This window comes from Corythoichthys intestinalis, chromosome 10, assembly GCF_030265065.1.
Source record: "Corythoichthys intestinalis isolate RoL2023-P3 chromosome 10, ASM3026506v1, whole genome shotgun sequence".
In the NCBI taxonomy this organism is placed as follows: Eukaryota; Metazoa; Chordata; class Actinopteri; order Syngnathiformes; family Syngnathidae; genus Corythoichthys; species Corythoichthys intestinalis.
Window position 1 is genome coordinate 58,410,622 of NC_080404.1, and position 27,935 is coordinate 58,438,556.

General features: G+C 43.7%; 1 protein-coding gene across 1 annotated transcript; it reads right to left on the reverse strand.

The window, feature by feature from the left end:
* Positions 1 to 172: 172 nt before the first annotated feature.
* Positions 173 to 27,935, reverse strand: ddx43 (DEAD (Asp-Glu-Ala-Asp) box polypeptide 43). Its single transcript, XM_057849224.1, has 17 exons — positions 27,557 to 27,935; positions 27,071 to 27,126; positions 18,591 to 18,708; positions 18,377 to 18,526; positions 16,065 to 16,146; positions 15,818 to 15,977; positions 11,427 to 11,545; positions 11,242 to 11,352; positions 10,032 to 10,173; positions 9,855 to 9,955; positions 9,568 to 9,655; positions 8,959 to 9,086; positions 8,778 to 8,887; positions 7,174 to 7,312; positions 5,379 to 5,466; positions 5,120 to 5,313; positions 173 to 326 (listed from the first exon to the last, which is right to left on the reverse strand). Exons 1-16 carry the CDS (start codon positions 27,858 to 27,860, stop codon positions 5,161 to 5,163), a joined length of 2,049 nt encoding a protein of 682 aa, XP_057705207.1. The 5' UTR covers positions 27,861 to 27,935; the 3' UTR covers positions 173 to 326; positions 5,120 to 5,160.

The following is a 27,935-nucleotide window of genomic DNA, read 5'->3' on the forward strand; positions in this document are numbered from 1 at the left end:
AACACCACATTGCTCCTGGTGCTGCGTCACCAGTAGGTAGATGGCAAGATAATGTAAAGCGCTTTGAGCGCCTTGAAAGGTGGAAAAGCGCTATATAAGTATAACACCATTGAAAAAATTTCTGCTTTTCCATATAAGATGAGCAAAAAAATTTTACGATGCGCATAACAAGTGAATTAAATGTTTCTTTATTCACCAAAATAACTATGAACAAAGGCCAAATACAAACACATAACCAGGAGGCCAACAATGGGAAGTAGACCCAACAACAACAGTTCCTTGACCATTTTGAAATGAAGATGCGAGGCTTCAGCTTCTGATCCATTCTGTTGAAGAAAACCAGACCATGAAACCTTATTGGGGATATTTCTTACTTTTTAAGAAAGTATAAACAGAGTTTCCAAGAATATAAAAGTACATTTTAAACTACAAACTGCAATTTCTGGAGAAATTACTCAGCGGCTTTGCTGTGTGGAGAATACAGATCTTAGCCCCGCTCAGGTTGGTTTGGGGATATTTCCGGGACAATAACATGTCACTTCCTGTTGATTTTGGGACATTTGGATGTCACGTCCTGGTCATAACAGGTCACTTCCTGTTGATTTGGGGACATTTCGGGGACATGTCCTGGTCATTTGGGCACATTTGGGGGCATGTCTTAGTCACGGCAGTTCATTTAGGGGTGTGTCCTGGTCATTTGGGGACATTTGGGGGACACATCCTATTGGTTTCTGGTAATTTCCTGTTGATTTGGGGACACGTCCTGGTCATATCAGGTCATTTGAGGGCGTGTCCTGGTCACATCAGGTCATTTAGGGGGTGTTTCCTGTTCATATCAGGTCATTTGGGGGACACGTCCTATTGGTTCCGGTAATTTCCAGTTGATTTGGGGACATTTGTTTTTTTGCCATTGAAAATGAATGGGAAATTTGGACGTCCATGGCCGTCAATGGCATTAACTTACATTTGCGTCAATGGAATCCAAGTACATTGGCATCAATAGAATCAACGAACATGGCCGTCAATCGCATTAAATAAAGTAAATGCCATTGAAAATGAATGGGAAATTGGGACATCCATATGCGTCAATGGAATCCAAGTACATTGGCATCTGTCTAAATTGACCTCAATGCAAGCAATGCAATGGGAAATTTGGACTTCCATGGCCATCAATGTCATCCACTTCCATATGCGTCAAAGGAATCGAGGACATTCCAATTGATATCTGTTCATTTCCTGTAGATTTGGGGACATTTGTGTTATTGCCATTGAAAATGAAGGGGAAATTTGGACGTCTATGACAGTCAGTGGCAGCCAATGCTAGGCAATGAGTTTTATTTTGGGGCATTTCCTGTCGATTTTCGGTCACTTTTCCTTTTGATGTATTTACGGGTAATTTACTGTTGAATTTGGAGCATTTACAGGTCACTTCCTGTTGATGTTGGGTCACTGAAAAGAAAGTGACTCAAGAATGTCCTCAAATGAATAGAAGGTTACTCCAAATCAGCAGAAAGTAACCAGTAAATGCCCTAAAATGCACTGAAAATGACCTGTAAGAAGATTGGCTGTGAATGCGCTGGTTGCAGTACCATTGACGACGGTGCTAGACGTTCAATCCATTCAGAACGAATTGGATGTCTAGTGCCGTCAATGGCAGCCAGTGAGCTAACGAAAACACTATTGGTTCCTTTTCATGTTTAAATTTTGACCTTTATTAAAACAATATAAAAGTCAATAAACCTTTTTGAGATATTGTCACACCCCTAATAGAAACCTCCCTTTACCTCCGGGGAAAGTTGGGACGGGGCTTTACAGTCCCAGCCCGACTCCCCCGTTTTTAATGCACCACACATTAAGGTTGTGGGATGGTTGGGACCTGTTGGGGGGGGCCTCACGGCTGCCTCCTCACCACAGGCCCCGCCATCCCTGCACCTTTTTTAAATGCACCACACACATCATACTCCACAGGAGAGCTCCGGCAAAGGGCGGTGGACGGGCGGCTGGGCAGAAACTCCATGCTGCGGTCCCACTGCCCCAAGCCAAGCTCTCCTATTTTAATGCATACATTGCACTACCCTCCCCTCACACCCCCATCACGGTGGTGGGTGATGGCTGCCAGTCGGGAACCTGGCAGCCACAGTAATAGGGTGGTAGGTGGGTCCCACACTTTTTCTATATGGCGTGGCTCCCGGGGTGTGGCCTCCCCTCTGCCTCGGCTGCCGGCCGCGGGAGTGGGTTGGGGGGTCGGGTCTCCGATCTTGCATTGGCAGTGGCAGTTCCTGGGCGTTCTCCTGCCTCCGCCTTCCCCTCTCTGCTCTGGCTGGGCATCCGTCCTGCGCTCCGTCGCGGGTCGCTGGCTGGGCGCCAGTGTATCAGCGGGGTGTCGCCTGCACCGGCGGGGGACCCTGCCTTGCCTGGGGCTTGGTGGACCGCTGGGGGTCCCGTGGCGTGCCGTGCCGGTTGGGGGGCTGTGGCTGTGGCTCGGGGGTGGGTGTAGGCGTGGGGTTGGTGATGCGTCCCCTCCTGCCATCCCTGAAGGCCGGTTGATAGGCACGCGGGTGGCCCGGGGGACCACCATGGGTCCCGGGGGGGACGATGGCTCCTTTGCTGGGCGGCGGGAGGAGGGATGGGCTGCGCATGGCCCCCCACCCCCCCTCCCACCCTCCCTCCCTCCCCGGGCTGGCTGGGTGGGGGCCGTGGCCCTAGGTTGGCGCTCGCGCGGTTCCTCCGCCCGTCTGCGTGGCTGTCGCGCGCCCGGTGGGGCTTGCGTGCTGCTGGATGTGGTAGGGCATGCTCGGGTTGGGGGTTCCGGTGCCGGGATGCGGCGGCGTAGGGTTGGTCGCCAACGGGCTTACACTCATAAGAGATTCACACGATTACTGGGTTCTAGATCACAGAACTGATTTGTGTACACTCTACCCCTTTCAATCACTTAGCTTATAGTCTTATAGACACCCCCACCCCCATTCTCCTCTTTCACTGGCCAATAGGCCCCCACATGGTGTAAACCGGAAATACATCTCGCTGACGATAGCACCAGCATATTAGTAACTAGTTTAGATGTTCAATGTATTTCTTGTTGTTGTTGTTTGTGTATGTGCAGTGTTTCCCCTAGAATTTTTTGAAGCTGTGGTGGTGGGCTGCATCGGAGTCGGACAGCCTCACCATGTCGTGCCACAGCGAATTTTTTTTTCTTCATTTTTTCCCCCAAGAAGAACCATAACAAAGATATATTTGAAATATTTCATTAGCCAGGCTAATGTTGTACCTCTCAGCTACAGTACATGTATGTAAAATGCGTAGCTGATTACAGCTACGTTACCCGATGTACTAATGCGACTTTTTTTCTCGTGGCAATAGTACGACTTACATCTCGTAGTGACTCAGGGTTGGCAACCCAAACTGTTGAAAGAGCCATATTTGACCCCCAAAAAAACACAAAAAAAACTGATACAGTATGTCTGGAGCCACAAAAAATTAAAAGCCTTTTACAAGCCTTATAATTATCGATACTAGCTATATTAGCCTACTATAGAAATACGTAATTAGCCTTCATGATTAAATGTTTGTTTTCCCTGCAGTGGATCCTATAGAGAATGACGCACCACGTGACTACTCTGTTGTACTATGCCACCACAAGTTTAACTTCATTACAATATTAATGAATTGAAAGAATGTTTGTGTCATGTTTGTCCTCCTAGAAATCCTATTAAAACAAAAAAAATATATTTCCCTCCCCCATCTTTTTCCATTTAAAAAAAAAAAAAAAAGCTCCGAGGCATCGCTAAAGAGCCGCATGCGGCCCGAGAGCCGCGGGTTGCAGACCACCGTCGTAGTCCTCCTTTTTCCTTTTATTTGACCCTCATAAGTACTACATTACCACAACAATAACAGTCCTTCTGTCAACTGACCCATTTAGAGCACTGGGGGAATTCTAATAGCCGTGTAAAGAGTTTTACTTGATTCGGTGAGAAGGTGAAGTTTTTTCCCCGTTGTTCGTAAACTAAATTTCCACACAAAGGCACGTCGAGGTACCATTAACTTAGCAAGGAGAGGTATGAGAGTCATTTTTCGAGTGTCCCAGAGCTCGCGAAATTTGGGTGGGGGGGCGCATTTATCAAAGTTTCGTCAGCCGTAATTGTCTGAAGTTGGCGCGCCGGTGTTGTGCCGAAAAATAGCCACTCCACGTGAAATGTCCCCCCTGACGGGAGCGCCCACACGTCACTCGTACAAACAGCCTTTTCTTACCAATCGATGGACACAGAAACGACGTTCTTGTACCGTGAATATGTATCATTTTACTCTGCTTGAACTGATAAATCGTTTACTGTGACCAACGCTCTGAAAATAGAGCAAGGCTTTATTTTGGGCCCCGCCTCTCCGCAGTCTCTCAGCGCAAGTTAGTCAAAGTTTGCTTTCCGTCCAAGACGGCCGTCCACCGCTCACTTTCGCCGAAAAGTCCGATCCAAATTATTGTAATGCCCCGGATATGGGCAAGAAGGAGAGAAGTCTGTATTTGCTTACCCACTTTATTGTGGTAACAATAATAAAGAAAAACAATAACAAAATAACAGCGGGCTGCTACAACATGCGACCGCTATCTCTCGCTATCTCGCTCGTTCTCCCATTCTTCCTACTCGTTCCCCTTGCGTCTCTTAAGGGGGGGCCTGCATAGTTACGAACATTAGGCTACAATACACAATGAATAGGTGTCCGCTGAACTCCTCCCACTCGGCTGCCGCTAGTTTGAAGCGGCCTTAAAAATTTTTTTTAAAATTTAAATAAATAAATAAAATACATCTCATTTGCCAGGCGTGGCGGCTTTCATTTTAGTGTGGCGGTGCGCCACAATCTGTTGAATATAGGGGAATCCCTGATGTGTTTCTTTTCTTTCTTCTCTTGTATTTCTTTTCTTCTGTCCCCCCATAATCCCTTCCTGTTCGCTGCTTTGTCATAATAAAAAGGTATTTTGAATGATCACAATGGGAGTATGTCAGACTCTCAATGTGAAACATTAAAACTGTTCAGAATCCGGGCACTTAGACTTCCATTCTCTGTGTCAAACAGCTGAACAGGACAGGTTTAAAAAAAAAAAAAAAAAAAAAAAAAGCTCCTTTACCTGTGATTAACGAGCCAATTTGCCTTTATGAGGAAGACAGATTAAAATCTTCCCCAGTTTGGCCTGCTATCGCCGCGTCGTCCATCTCGTCCTCCGCCTCGAGGGCCCCGATCCCTGTGACCCGGGGACATCGCTTTCTCTCTCATGTGCTTCTCATACCGATCCGCCATTTGCACCAGCTCTACCGGGACCTCCTGCAAGGCCCATTTACTTTGCGACTTGCTGGTTCGGCACGGCAAACCGCACAAACTGGGCTTACCTGCCCCGATCTCTGCAGGATGGGAATCAGCTCCGGCGCCTTCCTCCAGTCGTCCCTTGTTATCAGGGTAACGGCAGCTCCTGAGCGTCTGAATCATACAAAAATTGCAAATAAAAATGAAGCGCAAGGAGAGTGAGAGAGGACAGACTTCCACATAAGCAGTCAAATTCAAAGCATCACCATATTTGGTAGGGTGGACACACCCTTTGAGTATGAAACGTGTTTGATTTTCTGATCCGTGACCTTTGACCTCACGACTGCAAAATGTAATCTCTGCTGATTCATGTCACATACATTCTGCAACTTTGATAATAGGTAGTCCCGGGGTTACGAACAAGTTCCATTTCTACGCTGGCGACGTAACCCAAATTTCCGCGCAAGTCGGACTTTAACCCTAAAAAATAAATAAATATACCTCCAAAAAGTCCAAAAGTATTGTCTTTTGTTTAACGAAGGAGTATACACTGCCCTCTGGTGGCAGCGTTGGGTGTGGCTGGACTGTTGCCTTATGGCTGAGGACAGCTGCGCTCTGGTTTATACACCATCAGGCTATAAGTTGTTTCAGCTAATATATATATGTTTGTGTATGCATTTTTAATTAAGTTTACAGCTAGTTTGTGGAGTTACATATGAGCGATTTGCTATGAAAACTGTCGATGCGTTAGCATTCGTAGCATTTAAGCTCGCGTACTTTTGCTAGGCAAATTTGCCTACTTTAATCTACTACATTTAGATTTTGATCAGATGAGATGGACGTTTGAACACCAATTGTTTTGTGTCAGGTGTTTTATTGTTAAAATGTGTAATTTTGAATATAAGCGTACATATGCAAGGACGTGGGTTTGCATTGGGACATAACACTACCAAGTTTTCAGGATGCTAAAATTATCCCTACCAACCTTTGAGCAACCTTGTATGCATTATATAATGAGTTCAGTTATACAGGCAATTTAGATTGTCTTCCCATATGTTGTTAGGACAGAATTGACCCTACCATTATCAGGTGAATTATTTTCATTATGTACAAACTTACATTTACCTCTTTTCACTTGTCGAATGCGCTGGTTCACCCCCCATAGCAGGTTTGATTGGCACGTGACACACATACATACACACCCCTGCACGCTCACACAGCCCCAATAGAAATACATGTCGACAACATGCCGCCGCCTCCTCCGCCCCCTTTGAAGACGAGGGATATATATTTTTTTTTTTTTCAGCCAGCAGCAGCCACTGTAAGTCTTTTAAAAAGACGCCAATGTTGTGGAGGTGGTAAACACGCCACTAATTTTGCTACTGAAAGTCCGACCTGCATCAGAGTTGGTGTAACATTTCCTTCTTAACTTCAATGGTAAGTGTCACCTTCTTTCACCACCTGACCTAACTTCTTCTTTGGACCCGTGTTGATTTCTCTCACAAGAAAATCTGCCACGCGTCCGTCTTGTGGGAAAACAAATATTTGCACCGCTGTTCTAAATTGTTGTATTTAAAGCATGTTGTCGAGATACCACTGTTTAATGAACAATCACAATGGGAGTATGTCAAACTCCCACACGATACATTAAAACTGTTAAGACCATAAGGACCCTCAGACTCTCCGTTGCTGAGCAGCTGAGCAGGACAAGTAAATAGAGAATAATATCGTATTTCATTCTTGAGTTTTCTTGAACACAAACATACAAATGAACAGAAATAGGGAATACTTAACCTCTGTCTGTAGCTTTCATATATGGACGTAGGTTAAAAAAAAAAAAAAAAGGCATTTTTGATGAAAAAGCATATGACGTAGCCTCACCCCGCTCGTCCCGTTCGTCCCACGCGGTGCACGTACTCCTCGATGTTTCGCGGGAAGTCGTAGTTGACCACATGTGTGATATCGTGAACGTCCAAGCCGCGCGACGCCAAGTCCGTGGCCACCATGATGCGCACGTGACCTGGCGGGTGCCAAAAAAGGACAAATTTAAAGGTGCTATATTTACTCACAACTGCCACCTAAGGCCTAAAGCGTAATTGCAGAGTCTGCGTTGCGGCACGCCCGCTTGTACAATGAGTACAAACATTAAGCTTGGGAGTCTGAGCTGGCGTTGGGGCTGTGCCAGAAGCCGGTCTGCGGTTTGAATCCATGGTAAACTGTGGACAAATACAGGCTCACCTGTGCAGTGTTTTTGCCAAGCGAATGTTCACAGGCAGTTAAAATGTCAGGGCTCTGCGTACTCATTAGGGCATTAGTGGCGTATGCATGGGGTGGAAAAGTATTTTACATGATTGTTACTCCCTTCGAGGTAATTCAAGGCTTGACATCATTCTAACAACCATTTATTTGGACAACAGGTCTTCACCTTGCCAGAATATTTATTGTATAGTGAAGAAATAGTATCTTTTCTCGTATTTACCGTTTGACTGTTTGTATTACTCCAACATACCCAATATAAAATAAATAGCATTTATATCATAGTTTAAGGAAAACAAGCAGAATATATTTGACATAGGGCATAAGAGATACATGACACCCTCGGATCACGGAAGCCCGCCGCGTGCGTCATTTAGCTGACTGAGCAAGATTGACGCTGATTACCAGTTGATAGACAAGACATCTAGAAGCCCACGTCTGCAACACCAAATCCCGCTATCAGCTCTTCAGGAAAGTCCAGAACAAATGGCAGGATGTCCTGTACTATCACAACACCCGATAACAAAAAGAACTCTTAAGTTTGATAGCTCAGCGCCTCTCAGACAGCGAGGCGTGCCGAACCTCCCACCTCAGTTGCCTCATTAACCATGACCCAGCAATGGTGACACACGAGCTTGACCGCCCAAATCTGCAACAGAAGACCCAAACACACCCTTCTTCCAGCCCACAGCCCGCCCCCGCGAGAGCCTTCAAAAAGTCATTTTTCTCGGGAATCTTTTATTGACTTGGGATATGTTGAACCTGGAACCAGTCTGCCTCCTCGCCTGGGTCTGTTGCCGTTTTGCCTTGCTGTTTGATCGCTGTCGACCTGAATAAATTGTCAACTTGTGTTTCGAAGCCTTTTTCCAGCTTTCAGAATAGAGTCAGTACAAGGGGTTAAGACTAAGGTGAACACGCGGAGTTTGGCCTTTTGGCCGGGTTGTGGGATTTCTGCAGGCCCGGGTCGTTGGAGCTGCGCCAGCGCGGGTCCGGCGGTTCGGCTGGCGTGATTCAGGTTCAAGTATATCTATAATAAATATGTCTATAGTATGAAGGCCAAACAATGCTATCAGAACTAGACAAATGAAAGACTTACAATAGCTTTTGAAAATGATAAAGAATTGACATAATAATTGACTAACAAAATTGATATAAAAACAACAAACTGTCACACGATAAATTACCTTTAAGTATTGTTAAATTATGCGAATGGCCTTAATGCACTTTACCTTCTCTAAAGTCCTTTAGCGCCTCCTCCCGATCACGCTGTTCCCGGTCGCCGTGGAGGCTTTGCACGGCAAAACCTTGAAGACACATGTCACTTGAAAGGTCGTCACACCTGAGGAAAGATGGCATCTTTCATCAACATTTAAAAGCCACCTCTGGCTTAGCTGTACTCTGCACACTTACATGATCTTCTTGCCGACAAAGATGAGGGCTTTATCCTCCGGCAGCAAGGTTCGGATGAATCCAAACAGGTAGGATTTCTTGTCTTCTTCATGGACGACTAGCACCGTCTGGTCTACTGTGTTTACAGCCTGCCATAAAAAGGGCCAATGTAGTCATATCTGCTGATTTTCAGTCACTTCCTTTTGGGGCACTTACGGGTCACTTCCTGTTGATTATGGGTTACTGAAAAGGAAGAATGTCCCCAAATGAATAGGAAATGACTCAAAATCAACAGGATGTAACTTGTAAATGCTCTTAAATGAACAGGAAGTGACCTGTAAAATGAATGATCTGGTTTCAGTGCCATTGAGGGCGTCAAAATGAATAGGAAGTCTAGCGCCGTCAATAGCAGCCAGTGAGCTAACATAACTATTCTAATGGAAGATTTTGGTGGCAGCCTATTGGTGCCTTTTTGTTTTTAACACAGACACCTTTCTAAAACAATACTCAATATCAATTCTTGGCAGGAGCATTTCAATAACCTTTTGGGCTACAAATTATCGCGATACATTGTCACACCCCTGCATATTAGTGCGTCAAGAGGCCAAAGTTATAGTTATAATCACTTACTGCCAAGTCCAAAGTGCCCACATAGACCATCATGGGATTCTTGAGGTATGACTTGGCCAGACGTCTCACACCAGTTGGCCAGGTGGCACTGAAATGGTTTACACGGTGTAATGAATCTTCAAATAATAAACATACGTGGGATTTTTCATCCTTTTATCATGGAATGAATTCAAAATTTAGGGAGCAAAGATTTTCCTGTATATTCCTAATAGGTAAAACAGCACCATCTGCTGGACAAATGTCAAAATGTGCGATAAAAAGCCAATTTTCAAACAAGTGTTTAATACCTCGTCATGACCGTCTGTCTGTCGGGGCGTATATCCAGCAGAATCTTTACGATCTGGGGTTCGAAGCCCATATCCAGCATCCTGTCCGCTTCGTCTAGCACCTTTTTGAAGTCATTAGATATAGGCAAGATTCAATTGAGCGACATAAACGGGCTGAAACGGACACAAACGTCAAACCAAATAGGTGATGGAGCTCAGCTTAATGAGCTCGTTCATCTGCAGATCGTTGAGTCGGCCCGGCGTGGCAATGACGATGTCTACGCCGCATCTCACCAGATTGATTTGACCATTTCGGTCGCCGCCGCCGTAGATGCAGATGCTGTGACGCAATAGGCTGTTTAGTTGGGCTTACACACCACTATTTTGGATGGTCGATTCAACGTTTTAGAGAAAAAACTCATTTAAGAAGCTCTTAATTTATTGACTGCCACTGATGGCAACAGACATCCGTTCATTTGAACAGGGAAGGGCTGGCCATTCTCAATCTATCGCTGCCAACCCTCCCATCCCAAAGAGATTGGATATCTATCGCAGTCATTGGCAGCTAATGAATTAATAGTAAATACAGTCTCATTTTTTAAGTTTTTTTTTTTTGAAATGAAAAAAATAATACAAAATTTTCTCTAGCTTGTTTTTGTTTTTCTGTTTGTCGTTTTGTAGAATATCCTAGAACGGGGGTCAGCAACCCGCAGCTCTTTAGCGCTGCCCTAGTGGCTCCCTGGAGCTTTTTCAAAAATGTTAGAAAATAGAAGAAGTTGGGGGAGGGAAATTTATTTTTGCTTCAATATGGTTTCTGTAGGAGGACAAACATGGTAATTCATTAACCTTGTAATAAAGTATAAACCGTATTTTCCGCACTATAACGCGCACCTAAAAGCCTTCAATTTTCTCAAAAGCCAACAGTGCGCCTTATAATCCGGTGCGCCTTATATATGAATCAATATTGAGCTGCAAAAGGTCTCACAGCAACTCTGAGCACAGCTCATTCTAATGGATGCATAACGTAACCCCATCCTCTACTGTAGTGTCCATTCAATGCGCTTTATAGTGCGGTAATTAAGATGGCTCATTATGTATTTGTAACCAACTTACTAGTAGTCATTTTGATAATAGGCCAATATAGCTAGTACATACAGCATGTGTTGCCATTATAAGGAATTAAATTTTTTGCGGCTCCAGACTTATTTTTTTGTTTTGTTGCCGACCCCTGTCCTAGGATGATTTCCTGACCCATGTATCGATAATCGTTGTATCGCCGCATCGTGAGATCATCGTTATCGTGACCCTGTATCGCAAATCGTATCCCGGAGGTTCTCACCTTTGTCGTTATAATTGTCTGTGACGACCCTACAGAGGGGCTACATATCGCATTCCACAGCTTGCTGACCTTTTGTAACCTTTGTAGCGATACTTGCTGCACTCCTCTTCAATCTGCAAGGCCAGTTCTCTGGTGGGGGTCAGCACCAGCATGCCGGGGCCTCCCCGCTCTGATCGAGGTCTACCGATAAAAAAACCATGCGAAATGACTGACCGCCTGCCTGAAAAGGATGAGCAAACGGCCTCTGTACTCACACGGGCTGTCCGTCCATGTGCACGAAACCGGGAAGTAGGTAGGCCAAAGTTTTGCCCGTTCCCGTCTGAGCGATGGCGATCAGGTCCTCCCCGCTCAGCAGCACGGGCCACGCCTGCGACTGACGGAAGGAGCACATAGAGCAGGGGTGTCAAACTCTTTATGGTTTGCGGGCCACATTCACGACAATTAGGCTAGGTTCATACTATAGGTCTTAATGCAAATCCAATTTTTTGCCATATCTGTTTTTTGGCGTGCCCGTTCAGATTGCATTTGTCCATTGAGACCGTTCAGGTATCACGCATGCGCACTAATTCACAGTCCGAGATGAAGAGAAGCATCAAAACAAATTACACATGCTAGCTGTATGTCATTCCAGAGTGATCGTATTTTTATTTCCACAAAGAGGACACAAATAGCAGACATTAATAATATTCAAAGTTTATATGGACTGATAGAACGCATACACGCACACACACGAGCCTTGACGTGTGTGCGTGAAATGAAGCGGGTGCGTCAGTTTGCCCTGACTCGGCCATGTGTGCAATAATGAAATATGGCTCATTCGGTGCACAGAATGAAAATTGAAAATTGTAAGGCTTATCCTTTTCTTCATTTTATTTTTTTATGACTGTGGTCAAGCCCGCTTCGTGCTTAAAAGCAGAGTTCAAACTAGGCGTTAATGCCTACATGGCTGCCGTCCTCCGTGTCTCTTGCTCTTTGCTGACGTCATTGCTCTATGAATTCCGATTTGGGAGTCTCGACAGTTCAGATCGCCAGTCACGTTCTGAAAAAAATGTGGCCCAGATCTGATTTGGACCACATATGAAAGTGATTCAGATTGGATTTGAAATGGTCCACTTCTATGCGACTTGTCCCGTTTAGACCGTCAAGTTAATGCCTGACTCGAGTCGGAAAAACATGTAAAATCGGATTCGTGCATTAAGACCTGTAGTATGAACCTAGCCTTAGATTATTTAACAATTAGAGGGGAAATGTCACAGCTAAGCCTGTCACGATATGCAATAAGTCAAATTATGTCATGGTTAATAAAAACGAGGGTGGTAATTTTCCCGGCTGCAATTTATCGCCGTGTGCGTGCGTGCGTGCATGAATGCATTAGTGTGTTGAGTGCACTCAGCACATGTGCGTGCTGATTGCATATAAGACTCCAGTAGCTTTCGCAGATGTTTATTGGCTATCAACACGCTGTAGAATTCAAGTTCATAAATATAAAATAAGGAAACACTTCTATATTAAACATTGTAAAACGTTAGCATTGCTACATTGAGGCTAATGGAAAAAAGGCAACCTACTGGAGCCTGCTATAAAACATTGGCAGTCTTCTCCACAACGCAAAATTGCGGTTAATAGGGGACACTTCAAACATGAAAACTCGCTGGATTAAAGAATTTGCAAGCGACACCACATGCTTGACAGGGGGGGGGGGGGGGGGGGAGATCCAGTGTAGGGCTACTGCACCTTACAACGTGTTTTGTTTTCTCCTTGAGATAACTGTTGTTCTGATTTGGTCTAAACAAATAAAAGTTGATTTTATTTGACCTCCATAACTGAACAGTATGAACATGCAGGTGACAATGTTTTTTTTTTTTTTTAGGTAACCTATTGTGGTTCCTCGGTTTTATTATTATTATTACTATTATTATTATTATAGTTATTCTTCGTTCCGCAGCCCCTTTGAGCTCAATTTGACCCCCTTAGAATGCTTTAAAATGCACCAAAATTGGCAGGCAGGTCAAGACAGGTGCAATCTTTGATACCATGTAAAGACAAATTCCAAATACATACAATACATACTATGTAGCGCCCCCTAGCAGTCATTCTTTATCCCGCCGACGCTTTGAGCCCGACTTTGAATGCTTCAAAACTCACCAAACTCTACAGCCAGGTGAACACTGGTGAAAACTGATAAAATTAAAAAAAAATAATAATAATAATAAAAATATGCGTAAATGTGTGTAGCGCCACCTAGGAACAAAACCAACATTTAATTTCATTTCATTTTTTTTTAAGGTGAAAGAGTGCAAAGTAACAACGCAAAGGTTAAAACTAAGAACACATCAGTACTATATGAATGGGATACCATACGCGGTCCCCAGACTGCCATTAGTACTACATCCAGTTTTCTTTGGGTGGGCAGAGCGTGTCCGTGGGTGGCCACTGCACACCCCTGCCCCCCCGGTAACGCCCCTGAACGCCGCCGAATCTGTCATTTTGCATCTAGTTCTTTATACAAGTGATATCTACCACAGCATTATGTGGGCTTAGTTTGTAACGGCTGTCGGCCGCAGTCAGGTATTACCGTATTGGCCCGAATATAAGACAACCCTGATTATAAGACGACACCCTCTTTTTCAAGACTCAAGTTTGAAAAAAAGACTTTTTGAACACCAAATTTATTTATATACAGAAAATAATTACAGTACACCTGAAACAAATGATTATAACAATATATTTGAGAGAAAATGCATGTTATTTTGCCTCATTCAAATCTTAATATCTGAACATTTAAATATGTAAACTAAAGTGCAATCACATTCGTAAATGAATGGCTTCTGGTTTTTGAAATGTTAATACACCAATCTATTGTGATAAAAAAACAAAATTGCAATAACTGCATTAACCATCAAAGTGAAGTCTAACTGTAGTCTTAAAACAAATCTGAATAAGGAAAAACATTGCAATAAAATAATGCAAACTGGTTAAACTTGAGAGTAGCTGACATATGTCATGACAGAACATCGCTTCAGTGATATCTGCCGCCATCTAGCGTCGTAAATGGGTATAATGTCTAGACCGCGAATATAAGATGACCCCCACTTTTTCAGTCTTATTTCAATGCAAAAAACACCATCTTATATTCGGGCCAATACGGTATTGTTTTTTTATCTCGCGGCATGAGTTGAGCATGATGTTTACTCTCCGTCCGTTCCTCATTGCGTCCCGAAGACCACGCCGACTGTGTTTTAGTTCAGCTTTATTTGGCATATTTAAATCATCGGAATTTGGATGTTTGTGAATCGGCCTCAAATCTTCCACGGCCGAATCGCGATTAATCTAAGAATCGGAAATTTCGAAAAGTATTCGCTATTTTACAAGTCTCAAAAATGCAGCCAGAAGTATCTTGGAGCGGCAGCGCTCACCCCTCCCTCTCCGGTTGTTGATATGTGTGTGTCAGTGACGCTATTCTGCTAAACACCAAAAAAGAAACACTCCAAACAAAAGGCGTACTTTTCTTGAATTTATGGAGGTCTCAAATCATGGTAACTGAAATATACAGTTTTAAAACGTACAAAAGTATTTTACACGTGTGAGTACCTTCATTAGCACAAACACAGCAGAATGTGAGGAAGTCATCCATGAAAAAGTTCGCCAAAAACAAAACACACATTTTCCTTTTAAATTCAAAATACAAATGAACTAAAAACTTACAAAAACGAATGTTAGCGTAGTCTTAGCTGGGAGAGCAACTTCGTCGAGGTTATAAATCTCACGGCCACTGAGAAACTAGCTTGAATGAAGGAAAAGGGATAACATCAAAGATCGCTAATTGCGACAGATGATCTTGCCCTAAGCACAAATGTACGCTCGCTGGACAAGGAGTGGTCTCACTCCCAAGTGTTTTTAGATGAAACCTTTACATAACAACATTCAAATTTTAACTAACTTATCCATTTTTAACTTATTAACTTATGAATTCTGCGTCTTTTTAACACAAAGGCATGACATGTAGACTACAGTTGACACAGTGCCTGAAAATGGTGAAACTTCACTTGAGCTTTTGCCCCCTCAAAAAAAAAAAAAAAAAAAAAAAAAAGTACAGTCAATATTTTTCAATTTTATTTAGAAGTGTTTTTACTTTTTTTTATAGCAATTTAGTTCTTGCTCCAATCTTGAGCAACCTGAGCTGTGGCTGTGGGTAGTCTATAAGTTCTATTTATTTTAATTTTATTTAAAATATTTTTTTGTTTATTTATTTATTTTAACATAATATTCATGTTCCAAATTGCAAATATTTTCAGAAAAATAAAAAAATCCCGGAATTAAAAAAAAAAAATTTTTTTTTTTTTTTTTAAAAACCCATATCTCTCAAAACAATTGCAATACCGTGATACCGTAAAACCGCGGTATTTTTGCTCACGGTTATCGTACCGTCAAAATCTCATACCGGCACATGCCTATTAATGATTCAAACGTAATTGGCTCTTATTTAAATCTGGTTTTGCCCCCGTGATAAAATTGAACACGGTGTTTTAGCAGTGCTTCGAACAAATTGGGCAATTTAAATAATAGTTGCTGTACAAGAAATACATGAAATTATGAAGATGTAACACGGAACAGAACAGGGGTCAAGCTGAGTATGATAATATACCTGGATGGGAGTGGGTTTGACAAAGCCGACGCGATGGATGTTGTCCATGATTTCTGGGTATAGCTCAAAAGCCTCCAGAAAGCTCCGGCATGGGTTGGGAACAGTGCGTTTCTCGCCGCCTTCCACGAGGTCATCCACAAATATGTTGTTGTTTTCCTTTCTGTTTGTGAAATGTAACAAGAAACATAACAAATGCGTAAATACTTATTTGAAGGAAAGTCAGAACAAATATTGCTTTAACGCTCACCTCCAATCTTTCACTTGTTCAGGGGTGAGGAGAGAAACGCTCTCGGCCTCTGTGTAGAAATTCTTTTTAATGGGTGGTAGGTCTGGAAAATGATCGTTAAAAGTTTTAAAATGCCCCTGCAATTGTTTAAGATAGTTTTTCATACCACTGTACACGTACAAGTACACTATCTAAACCTTTTGAAATTTCTCACATTTCTGCATAAAATCATCAAATGTGAGCTGATCTTTGTCAAAATCACACAGATGAAAATACAGTGTCTGCTTCAACTAAAACCAAACAAACATTTATAGATTTTCATATTTTAATGAGGATAGCATGCAAACAATGACAGAAGGGGGGAACATTAGTAAGTGAACCCTCTGCCTAGGAGACTTAAAGAGCAATTGAAACTATTTTTTTTTTTACCAAACATTTCAAGTCAGGTGTGTGCCCAGTCACTGATGAGTGGTGGAAAGCTGACCTGCCCACTATAAAACACACGCCTGGTAAGAATTGCCTTGATGAGAAAGACTGTCTGATGTGCATCATGGCTCGCCAAAAGAGCAGTCTGAAGACCTGTGATCAAGGATTGTTGATTTGTATAAAGTTGGGAAAGGATACAAAACCATCTCTGAAAGTCTGGATGTTCATCAATTGACAGTCAGAGAAGTTGCCTATAACTGGACATAATTTGGCACTTTCGCTTCTCTCCCAAGGAGTGTCCGTCCACCAAAGACGACGCCAAGAGTTCAGCGCAGAATACACAGAGAGGTAAAAAATAAGCCTAGAGTGTCTGCTGAAGATCCACAGAAATCACTGGCACAGTCTAATATCTGTGCACACGTCAACTATATGACCAAGAATGGTGTTCATGGGATGACTCCACGGAGGAAGCCACTGCTGTCTTAAAAAAAGAAAAAAAAACATTGTTGCTCATTTAGAGTTCGTGAAAAGGTACTTGGGCACTCCACAGACATTTTGGCAAAATATTTTGCTGACTGATGAGACCAAAGTTGAATTGTTTGGGAGTAACATACAACGTCATGTGTGTAGGAAAAACGGAAGAGCTCACCAACATCAACAGCTCATCCCCACCTTGAAGCATGGTCGAGGGAGCGTCATGATTTGGGGCCGTTTTGCTACCTCAGGGCCTGGACAACTTGCAATAAATAATTGAAGAATGAATTCAAAAGTTTTGCAGGAAAACCTGAGACCGTCTGTCAGACATTTGAAGCTAAAAAGAGGATGGATGCTGCAATAAGACAAGGATCCAAAACACAGAAGTAAATTAACTTCGGAATGCTTTCAGAAGAGCAAAATACACATTCTGGAGTTGCCAAGTCAAAGTCCAGACTTGAACCCAATTGAAATGCTGTGGCATGACCTAAAGACAGCGATTCATACCAGACATCTAAGGAATCTACAGCAGTGTTTTAGAGAAGAATGGGCCAAGATGAGTCCTGATCGATGTACCAGACTGATCTGCAGCTACACGAAGCGTCTGGTTGAAGTTATTGCTGCCAAGGGAGGGGGGGGGGGGGGCCCACAAAATATTAAATGTGATGGTTCACTTACTTATTCTTTCCCTTTCTGTCATTGTTGGAATATTATCCTCCTTAAAATATGAAAACCTATCAATATTTGGGTGGTTTTAGTTAAAGCAGACACCGTTTTTTTCATCTGTGTGATTTTGACAAAGATCAGATCACATTTGATGGGAGTTTTATGCTGAAATTTGAGAAATTCCAAAAGGTTCAGATACTTTTTCATACCACTGTATGGAAAAAAATGTGACTTTGACAACCATAAACGAACTAGCTTTTAAAATTGAAACCAAGACTATACTTTTATGTATGTAAATGCAAAAAGGAGATTTCAAATATTGTATTACACGATATTTTCTTGTATATTCTGTCATTGATGGTGACAGATATCCAATCAATTTGTGCTAGGAAGGATGGCAGCGAATGAATGAATGTTCATCTGCTGTCACCCTCCTAGTGCAAATGGATTGTTGTTGTACATGAAGGTTTTGTCCTGAAAAACCAGGCCATTGTGAACAATTCTTTGAAATATTAAAGCATGTAAAATCAAGACAAAACGAGCCCGGATCTTACAAGGTTAAGGTCATTTAAATTGAAATGATGTTGAAATTTTGATTTGAGAAATGTTAACTTGCTCAAACCTAATGAAAGATTTCTTTTACAACACACATCCAAATACAACTTGTCAATTTCTTTCCATTTTACTACTATGGAAAAGTATGAACCCGTTTCCATTTGAAGTTGAGTTGAATTGGATCCGTGTGTACCATAGCGACCATTCCTCACCTTTCCACTTCATCTTCTCATACTTGTCCATGTTCTCCCGAATGTTGTTCCAGTCAATGGCCACACGGACCGGGGCCACGTTGCTTGCCTTCAAATCCGCGTTGGACCACACGGACCCGCTCGTACAATCTTCACTTCTTTTGTAGCCTCCTGGAGGCATCCAATCCAACAAATAACCCCTCAAAGTGCTTTCATTTAAGACCAGAGTACTCACCACCGTGGAAACGAGAGTTCCCGTCAGTCACCAGCTTTTCTATCATCTCTTTGGCTTTCTGCTGGCTGGCAGAAGGTCCATAGATGAGCACATCAGCCTCATTCTCACCATCGTGGATCTACGATATGACATCACGGCAGTCATGACCGAGAGAGTGCTCCTGCCTTGGTTTAAATGCTTTTAACTATGGCTAAGCAACAAAAAGAAATGATCCAGGGAACTATTTTGCTTTTTCTTCCTTGATGAGATTTTCAAAAATTCTCCTGATGCCAAACAATATTTGTAGGAGTATAATAGAAATGTTATTTTTGGTGAACACCTTAACTATACCGAATGTGACTATACAAGTAGCAGAGGTGGGTAGTAATGTACGCCGTTACATTTACTTGAGTAACTTTTTGAGAAAAGTGTACTGTACTTCTAAGAGTAGTTTTACTGAGCGATACTTTTTACTTGAGTAGATTTGTGAAGAAAAAAACGCTACTCTGGACTACACAAATCATTACATTTTCCCTCTGTATTCCACATGTTGTATTACTGGGGTAGCTTTAACGATTTCACCAATGAGGCGGCGCAACAATAATCGCGTGACTTCATGATACCAATCAGACGCAAGCTTGCTGTTCTAGCTTCACGCTAGCCTGTTCAATCATGTGGTGCCTTTAAAGCACCGTAAATCACTGGCACTGCCCTCAACATTTCTCGAAAGAGCAGATTTTAACGTCTCTTCCAGTTTTTATTGGGCACCGATTGACCAAGGAAAACCGGAGATATGATCCTTTTAATTTCAAAATAGTAATGATGAAGGAACTCTTCACTATTCAAACTAGGAACTATTTTCTCCACCAGAGGGCAGTCATGCTCTTTGGACTAATAATGCTGTATTTACGTAATTTTTTGTCTCTCGTCGGAATTCAAATTTTTATTTCTTCGGCTTGTAACAGTCACCTCCTTGAGTGGTCTTCCTCCCGACGTCCACCGCGCGGTGGCGCTGCTTCATTTATGTTGTATATGTTCTTCTTCTGTTATTGCTTACTTGTGTTGGGGGAGTTCGTCTGGGAACGCGTGTGTGCGTACCGCTGAGCTCCGAGTGACGAGTGGTAGAGCTGGAGTTATTTTTGACTATTAAAAGTGCATGGGTGGACGTCTGCTTCTTTTTTTGCCTTCTATACGCTCATCCTGCCCTGCCAAGCGTTACAAGTGGCGCCCGAACATTTTTTTCCTGGATCCTCAGTCGAGTTGGTATCCGTCTATTTTCTGGATCCGACGGTCCTGCCGCCGGTGCGATATTGTTTTCGGATCTGTCTATTATCTGGATTCGACGGTCCCACCGCGACCTTTCGGATCCGTCTATTTTTTGGATTTGACGGTCTCATCGCGGCTGCAGCATTGCAATGGGATCCGTCTAATTCTTGGATCACCGTGTGAAAGCTGGGCGGATTTGGATTATTTTTTCTATATTTTTTGGACTTTATTCTTCGTGGGAGTTTTCTCCAAATCATAACTAATAATTTAAGCACAATGGCTCACTACAGTGACAACAGTGAGCCTGACATGGAACTTACTCCATTACCAGCGTGCTGCATTTTTGAAAATTGTGACCAAAATCTTAGGCAAGAAATAATGGACTTGAGAGCTGAAGTTGGCAAAATTAGTGACTGTTTACGTGACTCGCTGAACATACAGCAGAGTTTGCTTGGTCAGTGGGACCGCCTTGCCAGGGAAAACCCTATTTCTCCCGCAATCCAACAGTTTGATGTTTCGCCTATTGCTGCGTCCACTCCTCATATAACTGCTGGGGCCACAGCGGAACCCACAGTCATGGCGACGAATAGCAACCCATTTTTGCCAACTAATCCCTTCCTGCCTTCCAATCCATTTTCGCCGGTGAGGCCTTTTCTTCAGTCGCATGCACGTGAGCTGAGCAACACCTCAAGAGCAATTGCTGCAGCTTTGCACCACGCCAAACTGGAGCCTCCTGTGTTTTCTGGGGATGGCAAAGTGAATCCTGAGGACTGGTTACAAGCTGTCGGTTCTTATAAATGTTCGTTGAGCCTGTCAGATGACCAGATTCTGTATGAACTGCCTCACTTCCTTGCGAGGGAACCCAAGAAATGGTTCAAGGCACTGAGCTCTCACATAACCTCATGGGCTCAGTTTTGTCAGCTCTTCAGCTCTGTTTTTTTGCCCTCTGACTACCAAGAACGCATTCTGAGAGGACTTTTGGATCGTGTTCAAGCTCAGGATGAACCTCTTCCAACCTTTGTTGCGCACATGCTGAGTGAATTTAATAAACTTAAAACTCCTCCGCCTGAGAGAGAACAGATCGACCTTATTGGTAAGCACTGTCTCGAGAAATACAGAGTTGCTCTGTATGGTGCCAACATCAATTCCGTTATGGAACTTTTGCTGCATGCTCATGAGCTCCACTCAGTGCTCGGACCTAGTGGACCTCCGTCTTCTTCATGTCTTAAAGTGCAACGTGAATCGGAACCCTACTGCTTCAGATGCTCACGTCCGGGATTCACAGTACGAACGTGCCCGAACTGTTATGGCCAACCTTCCTCTAGGCGACGTGCTGCCGACGTTACGGAGCCTGGCTCTTCTCAGTCCTCTTCAGCGCCTGGTCCCCCTGGCTCCGACAGTCAAGGGACCGATGGACTCAGCACCCCGTCGCCACAACTCAGCAGACAGTTGGGAAACTGCAGAGGGGGGAGGTCGTTTCGCAGAGGCCAACCTCCCCCCTGTCGCTGACCGAGCCTCATCCTCCGCCTCAACCTCGTGATGGACAAATTCTTGGTCACTTGGAAGACCATTTTTCCGACGTACATTGGAATACTCCTCTGAGGGCCAAAGTGAACTTCCATGCCTCTTCTGTGGATGCTACTCTAGACACAGGTGCTTCGCTTTCGGCCGTATGTGCGGATCTTGTTAAAAATAGCAATGTCAAGACACGTTCATGGGACGGCCCGGCTGTCAACCTTGCCAATAATGCTCCGTGCATCCCAGAAGGTGTCGCATGGCTACATATTGGATTCATGAATAAGGACTTTTACCAGCGGTTTGCAGTGATTCCTCAGTTGTCGTCTCCTTTTGTCCTGGGAATGGATTTTATGACAAGAGCTTCCGTGTCCATACACGTTCCCACTAGGACTGTGTACATGGATGAAATTCCCTACCCTCTGTCAGAGGATGAGGACTATCAGGATTTCCATTCCCATTCAACGGTGGCTGCGATGTCGGTGGGATCTTTTGACGTGGACTTGGCTGCTAAAGTGTCTGAGGCAAATCTCTCAAATAACAAGGACACTCTGCTTGGTGTGATCTCTAAGTATGGTTCCATGTTTGATGGCCATCTTGGCAGAACAACTCTCACTGAGCATGAAATTGAGACGGGTGATGCAAAACCCGTGAACCTTCCACCTTATCGCACGTCACCTGCTAAGAAACGTGTGATCGAAGAACAAGTTCAACAAATGTTAAAAGACAACATCATCGAGCCTTCCACCAGTCCTTGGGCGGCTCCGGTGGTTATCGTCAACAGAGCAGGCGCGGAGCCGAGATTCTGTGTGGACTTCAGGGGTCTCAACCAAGTGACTCAAAAGGACTCCTACCCCTTACCCCGGGTGGATGAGTCCTTGGACTTTTTGGCAAGGGGGAAATTTGTTTCGACCTTGGACTTAGCACGAGGCTATTGGCAAGTTGCAGTGTCTGATGACTCTAGGCACAAAACTGCTTTCATCTCTCATTGTGGCCTTTTTTCAGTTTCGGGTATTACCGTTCGGGCTCTGCAACGCACCCGCGACTTTTCAAAGGCTCATGAACTCTGTGCTTGCCGGCCTCACTTACAAAACATGTGCTGTCTACCTCGACGACATCGTCATTGCTTCGCCTACGTTTGATCAGCATTTGTTGGATCTTCAGGAAGTGCTGGACAGGCTGCGAGCGGCTGGCCTAACTCTAAAGCTCAAAAAGTGCCAGTTCTGTCTCAAAGATTTCACCTTCCTCGGTTACCGCATCACTTCATCAGGCATCGAACCGGATGTGGACAAGGTCAAGGCAGTCATGGAGTTCGCCGCCCCCACTACAGTGAAGCAGGTCCGGCAGTTCCTCGGCTTGACTGGATATTATCGTCGTTTCATTCAGGATTATGCCCGACACGCCGAACCGCTTCATGCTCTCACAAGAAAGGACGCCGCTTTCCTCTGGGACGGCGACTGTCAAAAAGCCATGGATCTCTTGAAGGATCGTATTACATCTGCACCTGTCCTGTCATTTCCCAATTTTGAGGAGCCTTTTTTCATTCATACCGATGCTTGTGACGTCGGCCTCGGTGCAGCTCTGATGCAGAAAGATCTCAAGGGGCGTGAGTATGTCGTGGCCTTTGCTAGTCGCTCCCTTCACAAATCTGAACTGCCATATTGTACTTCGGAGAAGGAATGCCTTGCTGTGATATGGGCCCTGGAGCACTTTCGTCCGTATGTCGAAGGTGTCCATGTCACAATTATTACTGACCACAACAGTCTCAAATGGCTTAGGTCTCGCCAAAACCCCACTGGCCGGCTTGCCCGCTGGTCACTTCGTCTCCAGGACTTTGACTTTTCAATTGTGCACAAGCCTGGCGCACACAACAAGGTGCCTGATGCACTGTCTCGGAATCCTTTGCCTCTTCCTTGTGACAGTCCGACTGATCTATTGCCTGCACATGCTGTCATTGGCAGCTTGGACATTCGTGCTCTGCCCCTTGTTTTGCTGGCAGATCGTCCTCAACTAAGGCAACTTCAAGTGGATGATCCGGTCGCGGGTCCTCTTCTTCGAAGTATTGAGGAAGACTTGCAGACTAACCCGGACAGTGTCGATCGTTCACAGTATGTCGTTTACGATTCTCTGTTGTATTACAAAGATTCTAAATACAGATGTGGTTTGCATCCTTTGAAAGAACTGAGACTGTTTGCACCCACTTCTATGAGAAGCACTTTGCTGAGTTATTATCATGACCACCCTACAGCAGGTCACCTTGGTGTTTCTAAAACTCTGACTAGACTTCGTTTGAGGTTTTTCTGGCCCAAAATGGCCGCTGATGTCAAACGCTATGTGTCTTCATGCTCAGTCTGCCAGTTCACTAAGCCTAGTCAACGCAAACCTGCAGGTCTCATGGTTCCGATTGTACCTCAAAAACCTTGGGAGTACGTGGGTGTTGATTTTGTTGGTCCTTTACCCCGTACCCCAGCTGGTAATGCTTATGTGATTGTGTTCGTTGACTATCTGACTAAATGGATTGAAGTCAGTGCAGTTAGAGAAGCCACATCTCAGGTGGCAGCAGGTAAATTTGTTTCCGACATTTTTGCTCGTCATGGCACACCTACTTACCTGATTTCCGACAGAGGGTCTCCTTTTGTGAGTGAACTGTTTGAACATGTCGTTTCTGCTTTAGGCTCTGTACACAGACTCACCACTGCGTATCACCCTCAGACAAACGCGACTGAACGTGTCAACCGGACTCTGAAAACTGCCATTCGCGCTTATGTAGGTGAGAAACACACTTCATGGGACAAATACCTCCCTCACATTTGCTTTGCCCTACGTACAGCCCCTCATGATAGTACTGGACTTAGTCCCTCTATGATGCTTTATGGTCGGGAGCTGGACACCCCTCTTGACCTCATCACTCAGCCCTCCTCAGACGGTGTTGATGACCCAGGGGTACCTTACCCTGAGTCTCTCAGAGCCTCCTTGCTGGATGCTCATGATCATGCCAGAGCAGCTTTAGACCTTAGTCATGAGAGACAAAAGCGCTACTATGACTTGAGACATCGACAAGCCTCATTTTGTGTTGGTGACCTTGTCAGAGTTAAGACGCACCCCAGGTCAGACGCTCTAAACAATTTTACAGCCAAACTTGCACCTTTGTTTGAAGGTCCGCTTCGTGTGTCTCAGAAACTCAGCGATGTTAACTACAGACTCACGTGGGTGGACTCTGGTACTGACGCTGGTGTTTTTCATGTTGTTAATATGCCACCGTTCCATACTTGGGACTCTCTCACTTCTGATGTTCGTTCGGGTTCCTCTCTTGCTGTGACTGGGGGCGCGGAGCTTTTAGACTCTGGTGCTGCTGCCCCGCCTGCAGGTGATGAACCTAGTTTGTGGGACATTGATTCTGCTACTGATGTGGACTCTGTTGGTGACATCAACCCAGTTCCCGTAGGGCCTTACGTCCTCAGGCCCAGGCGTTGCCCCAGAGTAACGTCTGGTTGGGCTGATTGCAAATGGACTAATGCATTTCACACGGACAGACTCGACCTGAAGTGAGCCATTTTCTGACTGTTAGCACTATTTTGTTATGCTTGCTTCTTTGTATTTGCTGTTTGTTATTGTTTATCGTGTTTGCCCATGTTAGCGATTGTTATTGAGGTTCATACTTTTACTGTTCAAAAAAAAAAAAAAAAAAAAAAAAAAAAAAAAAAAATTCACTATGCACTTTTGTTTTTTTATGTGCTCTTTGCCGTACTTGCCTTTACTGTTGCCTATGTATAGGATGCTGTTAAGGTGCTTTCATGGTTCCTCTTCAGCTGTGTGCGGCTGTGGACAGCCTTTTTCTTACCAGGGGGGACTATGTAACAGTCACCTCCTTGAGTGGTCTTCCTCCCGACGTCCACCGCGCGGTGGCGCTGCTTCATTTATGTTGTATATGTTCTTCTTCTGTTATTGCTTACTTGTGTTGGGGGAGTTCGTCTGGGAACGCGTGTGTGCGTACCGCTGAGCTCCGAGTGACGAGTGGTAGAGCTGGAGTTATTTTTGACTATTAAAAGTGCATGGGTGGACGTCTGCTTCTTTTTTTGCCTTCTATACGCTCATCCTGCCCTGCCAAGCGTTACAGGCTTAATGTGGTTATTGTACAGTATCGTTATAATATTACAACAGTCCATATGGATAACTGCTCACAGACAAACAGCATTGTTTAAAAGAAAAAAAAAAAAAAAAAAAAATCAACAAAAATATAAGCAGTTGCTCACAATGTTACACATTACTTGAGAATTCTAATCACCAAATACTTTTTTACTTGAGTACATTTTTTGTACTACTTTTACTAGAGTGATATTATTTTGAAGTAATGCTACTCTTACTTCAGTAAAACTTTTGGCTACTCTACCCACCCCTGACAGGTAGTCCCCGGGTTATGACGTACTCCGGAGTGTCGTTTACAGTTTTGTCTCCAGCTGTTTTTGTTTATTTTTAAATCGGGTATCAGTGTCCTGTCCACCACCTCTCAGCATTGATAGAAGTACAGTACATTTAATTTAGTTATTTATTGTATCTAAATGGTTGATCTCTAATTGCTATGCATATTTGGTATTTCATGATACAATAGGTGCGGTTCGCTTTCCTTTGTTGCACTCGGACTTGTTTGATGTCACGGCAGCGCTGCTTTCTGTTAGTTTGGTGCGTTGCTTTCACGTTGGGAAGCGGGTGTGAACGCCAGTTAACATTCCCAGAAGGCAAAGAAAGGATAAACGGTAGGAGTAGGAACCTGGGCGATATGATACAATTTGCAATACAAATCTCACGATAACTATGATAACGATATGGTGATACAACGAATATCAATACATTGCTTAGGAAATCATTCTAGGATATTCTACAAAATAACTAATAAACAAAATAACAAGCTATCTTCATCCTTTTGGTGTATATCACAAGTAGATGTCCAATCCATTTGAACTGAGAGGGTGGCAGCGAATGAATCCTTCCCACTTCAAACGGGGCCCTCCCACTTCCATGGCAGCCAATGCCGGGCAAGGAGGTCATTCTGGGCCATTTCAGTTGATTTTAGGTCATTTTATCAGTCACTTCCTGTTGATTTTGGGTTACAGAACAGGAAGTGACTCAGGAATCTCCAAAATGAAAAGGCAGTGACTAAACTCGACAGGAAGTCATCTGTATATGCTCTAAAATGAACAGAAACTCGGTCAGCTTTGACGGAGATCGGCCCTCTATGAATCAGCCCCGTGTCCCGTCAATACATTATGAAGTCTATGATGTCTCTATTGATGTACTTGATAGCATTATTGTATGCTCAGTCATGATTGTATTTTCTAGATGTGTGTTCATACAGTAGTTTAACGGTGACAAATAAATACGTATTTAGTATTTGTATTATGTAAGAAGAACTATGGAGTGATGTTTAGGGAATAAATATTTCATTTTTTTACTTTATTTTATTAATATGGCGTATAATACATGTTTTTGAATAGTTATTTTGAGATTAAGGGTACTTAAACGGTTAATTCGGATTTGCGCAAAATTTTGGGATACGTCGTCAGCGTAGGAAGTGAACTAGTTCGTAAACTGGGGACTACTTGTATTACATCTGATGGGTAAGGAGGCACCTTCATGGACGTACATGTGTACACAGTCTTAGTGACTAAACCACTTCCACAAACTGAGAACCCTGCATCAGACACATAAACCAATTAACTTGCCTTGATTCTGGCCCCGGAATTCTCCTCCAATTCGCGTTTTTTGGCTCCTCCGCGTCCTTAAAACAAAATTAAAAAGTTTAGTTAGACTTAAATTTAATTTGATGGAAGCAATACATCTTATTTAAATATATATATATATTATTATTTTTAGACGGGGTGCTGAGAAATATTCTTTCAAGCATTTTCAAAGACTGTAAAAGTCAAGCATTTTTCAAACCTTGAAAACACGACATAAGAATACGCATTTTCAAGGATTTGAAAAACCCGTGCGAACCCTGTAATTTGGGCTTTTTTTTTTTTTTTTTTTTTTTAATTAAACTGGGTGGGTTTTACGGCGTGATTGGGTTGGAGAGTCTTTCCAATCTGGCAACCGTGATACACATATTTACTATTAGCGGCCTGGATGTTGGCCTACTGATAACTATTACAAAACAGGGACGCATGCCTTTATTTTCGGTTTATTTTTGTAAAAAAGCATAAACATACCAATTATCCTCCCGACCAGGCCGTTTTCTACCGTGACAGTGACGGGTGGATTAGACTTTTCAGTTCCAAATTGGCGCCTTCCACCGGGCCCCCTTTGCTCGCCGCTATCAATTCCCCGCCTTCTGTATTCGCGTCGACCACCGCCTTCATCATAGTCGTTCTTCCCAAAAGCTGCGAATTGACGCTCGCTCCTTCTACCGAAACTAATATTTCCAATTGGGGTCTGGCTAAGTGGAGCTGGCGTCGTTTCGGTCGCAGTGAGTTTTGACGCAGGCTCGTTTGCGTCTTCTTCCCAGTCAGACATTTTCAATTTGGACTAGCCTAGTAGCCGCTCAACTCACAAGCTGTCAATCAACGTGAGGCTTTCACGTAACCTATG